This window comes from Aotus nancymaae, unplaced genomic scaffold (assembly GCF_030222135.1).
Source record: "Aotus nancymaae isolate 86718 unplaced genomic scaffold, 86718_ANA_hifiasm-v0.15.2.pri h1tg000059l, whole genome shotgun sequence".
NCBI classification, from domain to species: domain Eukaryota; kingdom Metazoa; phylum Chordata; class Mammalia; order Primates; family Aotidae; genus Aotus; species Aotus nancymaae.
Window position 1 is genome coordinate 7,077,411 of NW_026988473.1, and position 7,596 is coordinate 7,085,006.

The following is a 7,596-nucleotide window of genomic DNA, read 5'->3' on the forward strand; positions in this document are numbered from 1 at the left end:
TTTCAAGTCACTATTAATTCCACAACATTTCCGTTCTCACTTCCAAGAATTCCATGAATGCCAAAGCTTCTCAAGACTTTACAGATACTCTCATTCTATACACTTTTGTTTCATTTTAGGAGGCAGCCAGTAAGGGAAACTTTAATTCACATATCTGCGACACAAAAACAACAGGCTATCACTTAGCTATGCTGATATTCTAGGTTATTCATGCAACAATCAACACATAGTACAGTATTACATCTATTCCTTTCTGTTATTTGGGGTCACAAAATTATAATAATACACTTAAGGATATAAAATATGATACTTTCTAGGAAAAAATAATTAGTCCCTGAATTTCCAAGAAAACACATATGATTAAATAACTGAAGTGTGCCTTCATTGACTTATATTTTAAATATATAAACAGTGGTAGGCTCCCTCACACAAGTACACTGAAAAGCTTGTTTTCTCTCCAGGTTTTTCAAAAACCATTTTTATTTCATTTCCTTCTCTGTGCTTATACTCTGAAGAGGGAGGGTGGCTGACCCTATGAATACTTCTGAAATTATAGCAAAAGCCTCATAATATTTCAGTTTAAGATTTTTAAATTTTAGTTATATGCATAGAATAATATAGTCATTTTGGAGTATTTAAAATTAAATACACATTTCATCTCTCTTTTTTTGAATATTTTTTCTATCATTAAAGATTTAAAATAAAAAATTGCAAATAAGATAATTAAAATTCTGCAAATTTATCCTTTACAAAATTTAATGGAATATATTAAATATTTAAAATCAGACTATGTAAGTTAAAAATTATGCATTGACTCACTTCTGTAATTATTCGTTCTATCATTTCATAGTTTTCTTTCAGTATATAATATTAACTTTCACAATTAGCAAAAATTTGAGAAAATATTTACATTAGTAGTAAATTGATTTTAATCAAGCATATTTTTCTGTATATTGGAACTCTACTATTAAGATCAAAGGAAAGAATCCTAATACTTCAAGTTCGTAAGACAGTTGGAGAAATAGTCAAGTAAATGTATAGTTCCCACTTTATAGTTGGCAAGTCAGACATATACAATTTGCTAACAGAATTCCATAAACAGAAAGAAAATAGTTTTTACAAATTTATTCATACAAAAGAAAATACAATTATAGAAGTGATTGTACAAATAAATTTTAAAACGTATATGAAATCAATATTGTTCAAATTTAAGTAAATATGAGAGTCATTCAGGAGGGATGTGTAGTTAATGCCATAAAATTACTACTAACAGCAATAGTGATAACCATCATCATTATATTATTAGTAAAACATAATGACAATAAGCACACAGAATAAATAGCTTCAGACTATGATACTGACAATAAAATATCATTGTGCACTGAAAACCTCTCTATAGTCCTGCTGTGGGTATATACATACATATATATATGTATGTATATATACACATCTATCTATCTATCTATCTATCTATCTATCTATCTATCTATCCATCCAGTTTATGGAATTGGACATGCAGACAATAAACATCAATTAGCCCAATCTCTTCAGAAGTTTTTGATTCATATTTCTGTGACTGTTTTACCTTTGCTAAGTGTTTATTGTATTTTGAATCATCAGCTCCCACTTTGCCTTATTCTGTGTTATCAGTAAATAAGAAGAATCAAAAGGGTAAAATGTGAGTTCCCTAACTTCTTTTTTTCTTTTTCTTTTTTTTAAAAATTATTTGAGGTATTCTAGTTTCTTTGTCTTTCCATTTATATTTGAGAATTAGCTTGTGCATTTCCTCTGATTTATTTTACCTCAGTTTAACAGTTTTCAACATGAAGATATTGTACATTTTTTGTTAAATTTATGTCTAAGTACTTCACATTTTTGTTACATTTTAGTACATTTTATTTTCATTTAAATTTCCGATGTTTATAGCTTATATACAGAAATACAATGGAATTTAATAAGTTGCTCTAACATCCAGTAACATTTCTGTACATAATATTTCTAGTAACTTTTGCATATTATTTTTCTACATAAACAATCCTGTCATTTGCAAATAGAAACAATTCTACTTGTTTGTTTCAAATCTGGTTTATTAAATTTATTTTTCTTGCCTTCCTGCATAGTCTGGGATCTCCATTATAGTGTAAAATGGGTGTGGCAGGAACAAACAACCTTGCCTTTTTTCAAATATTAGGAGGAATATATTTGTCATTTCATGGTTAAATATGATGTTTGCTGTAGGTTTTATTGTCGATATCCTTTATCTGTTTCACAGGATGTTCATTCTATTTTCCAGATTGCTGAGAATTCACTTTTATTTTATACTATAAATTGATATTTTATTTCATCAAATGTTGTTTCTGCATTGAGAAATTCACATATGTGTTTTTATTCTGTTGATATGAGGAATCACGTTGTTCAGCTTATTATTTCATGTTTTTTATAAAAATATTTTGATTCTCTGTTTTATTTTTCATTTAGGATATTTTCTATTGGTGTGCCTACAGGTTTGCTTATTTTTTTCTTCTATAACATCTAATCTGTTATGATTACAATCCCATGTACTTTTCATCTTTTACATTGTACATTTCTCTGTGGAAATTCAATTTATTTTTTTAGTGTCCTCTGTGTTCCTATTTACCTTTTTGAAAATATGACATGTACCCATAAAACTTTTAGTGCCCTTGTTTGATAATTCTAATATCTGTGTCAGTTCTTTGTTAGTTTCAATTGATTGGTTATTCTATTCATTATGAATGATGATTTCTTGATTCTTTGTATACCTGACAATTATGAAATGTATTCCACAAAGTATCAATTTTGCCTTTGTGTTTGCTGGGTAATTTTGCATTTTATGAATACTATTAAGTTTTGTTTTGGGATACAATTACTTGAAAACAATTTAATTCTTTAAGGTATTACTTTTATTATTTATCAGGTGAGTCCAGATCAGTGCTTGATCTAAGGCTGATTATTTTTTTATACTGGAGTAAGATCTTGAATACTGTACATATAGCCCCAGGGATTCTGAGTTTTTCTAGTCTGTATGCAACAAATCATTATAATCCCTACCTCTGTTGAGTGCTAGATGCTGCTCACGTGTGGTTTCCATTTGCATGTTCTGATCACTCATCTCTTGAATAATTAAGAGTGATTCTCTGCAGAGATAGATTTCCATCATGCAGATGTCTTTGGTGCTCTGTCCTGCAAACCCTGGCTACCTTTATCTCAGCAGACTCTCAGCTATCTCTTAAACTCAGGAATTCTGGGCTTCACTTGGGTTTGCCCTTCATGCAGTCCAGTCTGGTTACTCTCCTAAGACAGAAAAGGGAAGATACCACAGGATTCTACTGCTTTGTTTCCTTTTTCTCAGGGGAATCTGTCCTTAGTTCCCTGACATCTGTGATGTAAAAGCTACTGTTTCATATATTTTGTCTTTTATTTTCTTTTTCTTGTTTAAATGGGAAGTTAAAATCTCTTTAGCAGAAGAGCATATTCAGGAAATATTTAAGTGAGCTCTGTAAATATTTTTCCCATTCTTTTTCTTAATCATTAATATTCATCTTTAAGCCTCTTACATTCACAACCATATGAAGAATTTTTTTTCTTTTAATTCAAGGTTCTGAAACTTCTTATCCCCTGAACATTCCCAAGCTGGTTGATGCCTCTGTTCACTTCTGAGTGTATCGTAATTAACCCTCCTCAGAACTTTCAATTTTCCATTCTTAGTATTCTGCCATCTCTAACTTGTGCAGGAGTCATAGCTATCCATTACCCAGATATAGATCAAATCACTCATTAGCTCAAAATCATACAGAGGCTTATTTAGCAAGATAAAATGCAAGATTTACAAAGGCTTATATACTTTTACTTGATTGAGTTCTACGTTGCAAATCTTCAATGTGTCTTCTTTTTCTTAATTTTGTTTTATGGTCCAGTCACCTTTGACTGTTGCTTTTCAGACAAAAGTCATATTATTACTACTTAAAAACTGTAAAACTGATAGTTCTCTCAGCCCAGAATAGCCTTCCCATAAATATTCACATGGTCTACTTAATCAGTTCTTCAAGTGCTTGTTTAAATATTATCTCCTCAGATGAATCCCCTGAAAATCTCAATTAAAAAATTAATTATTTTCCTGGCTACTTGCTTTATTTAAATTAATGGCAAAAATCACAATTACTTTTGCACCAATCTAATATATTCATTTTACTCAATATCATCAATCATACAAAATAACTCACTTGTCATTCCACCCATTTTCTATAAGCTTCATAAAGACAGAAATGTTGGTTTACTTGACAATATATGTTTACTGATCATATGAATCTATTTTTAGATGTACCTTTCAGTGTACTAGGTACTCCAGATAAAGTACTGATAAAATATACCATCCCTAACTTTAATGTTAAAAAGTTAATGGAAGAGATATGAAGAGTTTCTATGTAAGAACACATAGGAAAGGCACCTATGCTGAACATAAAACTGAATATTGATTAATAGTTAAAGTATGAGCAGGAATTGGTCATCTATTAGTGACAGATTTTTATTTAAAGGTAATTAACAAAATTATCTATTTCTGTGCTTATCACACACTGATTCTTGCTCATCACATGGAGGCAACAGTACAAATGTAAAGCAATATTAGTTAGTGCATATATTTGTTATTGCATAATTTGTTATAAATACAGTGAATTTTAAATAAATGATTTACACACATTTTCCAGGTTCTACATAGAGCATTTTTTACCTCTTTGTTCCTCAAACTGTAGATCATGGGGTTCAACATGGGTATTATCAAAGTATAAAATAAAGAGGCCATTTTATCAATAACAAGTGAATGACTGGATTTGGGGTGAACATACATAAAGAAGAGGGTGCCATAAAATACAGTTATCACTGTGAGGTGTGATCCACAGGTGGAGAAGGCCTTGTACCTGCCTTCTGCAGAATTCATCCTGAGGATAGCGACAAGGATCAGAATGTAAGACACAAGGACTATCAGAAGAGATGAAATCAAATTAAAAGCTGAAAAGACTAAAATTATCAATTTAATTTCTTGTGTGCCTGAGCAGAGCAAAGATATCAATGGCAGAATATCACAGTAGAAATGCTTGACGATGTTAGAGCCACAAAATGATGAGGTAAATATTTTTGTGATGGTCAGCAAAGTCAAAAAGACACTGTAGAGATAAGGTATTGCCACTAGCACTCGACGTGCCCTTTGTGACATGAGGATCATATAGAGCAGAGGGTTACAGATGGCCACATAGCGGTCATAGGCCATTGCTGAAAGAATGAAAATTTCACTACTGATAAATATACTGAAGAAAGTGAATTGGGTAGCACACCAATTATAGGAGATTATATGTTGAGCAACAACAAAGTTTACTAGCATTTTGGGTCCCACTGCTGTTGAATAACCAAAATCAGTGAAAGCCAGATGCCTTAAGAAAAAGTACATGGGTGTTTGCAGCCTGGAATCTATCTTTGTGAGGATGATCAAGCCCAAGTTACCCACTACTGACAACATGTATACAATGAGGAAGAACCCAAATAATGGAGCCTGCAGCTCAGGGATGTCCGTGATTCCCATTAGGATGAATTCATTCACTACTGTCAGATTGTGTTTGTCCATTCAGTTAACTCAGGCAACCTATACTGGGAATAAATTTAAAATATATATATATCTTGGTTATTTACTCAACCATCTTGAAGTTTGAGTAAATAACATTTTTTTCTGTAACTTGATAATATCATCACACATAGTACACAATTACTTAATTGTCCTTAAGAATATTTTAACACAGTGCATTAAAATAGAGGGATATAAGCTAAGGTCAAAAAGTAACTAAAAAAATAGTGTAAACACCACCAAATAAGTTTACTTTCAATGTGGGAAAATTTATTAGAAACATAGTATTCATACTGTGCCAACGATTTGTTTCACATACTTGTTAGCTGCAAAATGAATGCCATAACTTTAAAGCCTTCTAACTACCAGAACCTTAACCCAAGATTTAACTTAGCAACAGTAATAATGAACCAACTTGACAATATAAAATAAGGGTTGCAAAGAAAGTTAAGTATTTGTAGCAAAGGTTTTTATACTGAATATAAACAATACTTTAGATATTACTTCCTGCTTATGGGAAACATAAGCAAAAAAGAAACATGGCAATGACAGAGGAAATAATTTCAAGATATTTAAAGAAATAAAGACTTGATATTATAAATAAATTAATGTCATTAAGAGAGATATTATCATTATTAATATGATTAATATTATGAAAACCTACTGAAGAAATCCTAGGTAGATGCATAGACCCAGAGAGAGAGAGAGAGAGAGAGAGAGAGAAGGAAAGAAAGAATGAGAGAGAAAAAGAGAAAAAGCTGAAAGAAAAAGAGAAAAAGAGGGAGGAAGCAGATTTTGGTTTTGTTTTACCTGCATAACCCAGACAACAGATATTCACTATTCAGATTAAGTTAAATGTAAAACACTTAGAAAATTTGTAGAACCCACTTACTGTAATTATTATTTAAAAATGCACTTATATACTCTGGTTTCTCTTCAGATCATATAAATCTTTTGCCTTTTACTAAAAATACTCTTATTTTTATTTTCTATTTCCTCAATTATATGTATCACTCTCTGTAATATATTTGACTTGACAATGTTGTATAGATATTATTATCTACCTGTCATAGATAGACATCACTTTTTGGTACAGTAGGAAACTCTAAAACTGTATATCTCTATTAAAGGAAAAAAATTAAGATAAAACTATCAGAATCTACATTTTTAAGAATACTAGAAACTAGAGTTTAGTAGAAAGTGTTGGTATGTTTCAGCTCATCTGCCTACAAGGCCTATTCCCCAGCACTGTGGCAACCATGAAGATGGTGACCCACATCATGGTGTGGCTGCCTGGTGACAGAGGGGGCAAAATAAGCCTTGTTCTCCAGGAATTGTAGTTGTGTTTTGAACTATCCAGCGGTTACATGAAGGATCCACTCAGAGATTGGAGCTTTAGTAGTCTCCTGAGAGGACTTGTTGAAAGTATTCAAAGGCAAATATTCTAACTGCAGTTGCATGGGAAAAGGGAATAACAAGTCAAGCAGCATATAGGCCAAAAAGGCCTAAAATGAAGAGGCTAAGCAAGGAGATAAATGGGTGAATAGAAGCTTCAAAAGGCTTCAGAGAATTTTGAGAGCTAAACATGTCTAGGTCTATAAAATTGCTCAGAAAAGATCTGATTAAACCCTCAGATTTCAACTCTGGCTGAACTTTAGCCTCCACACAAGCCGGAAGTGAATAAGGCAAGTTTTCAAATGGCCTCACTAAGAGATGAAGGCCTATCACAAAACAGTCAGTGTTAAAAAATATGAGAAGTTTATTTTCTTTCTTTTGTTAAAACTTTTTGCTTAGAAATGTAGTGATACCTCTGACAAATCACTGGCAGACAAATTGACAGAATAGACTTTAATAAACATACATAACAAAGAATTTTCTTTAAGAAAAAATTAGAAACTTAAATTAATGAAAAATTAACTTAGAAGAACAATTTAGAAAAAAAATTCAAACTACAGTCCGCAACA

General features: G+C 31.4%; 1 protein-coding gene across 1 annotated transcript; it reads right to left on the reverse strand.

The window, feature by feature from the left end:
- Window positions 1-4,645: 4,645 nt before the first annotated feature.
- LOC105709319 (olfactory receptor 8K3-like) lies at window positions 4,646-5,638 on the reverse strand. Its single transcript, XM_012441193.3, has one exon. It carries the CDS (start codon window positions 5,633-5,635, stop codon window positions 4,646-4,648), a length of 990 nt encoding a protein of 329 aa, XP_012296616.1. The 5' UTR covers window positions 5,636-5,638.
- Window positions 5,639-7,596: the final 1,958 nt, after the last annotated feature.

Bases quoted from the DNA above. Each gene is read 5' to 3' on its own strand.
- LOC105709319 (XM_012441193.3), bottom strand. From the start codon at position 5,635: ATGGACAAACACAATCTGACAGTAGTGAATGAATTCATCCTAATGGGA.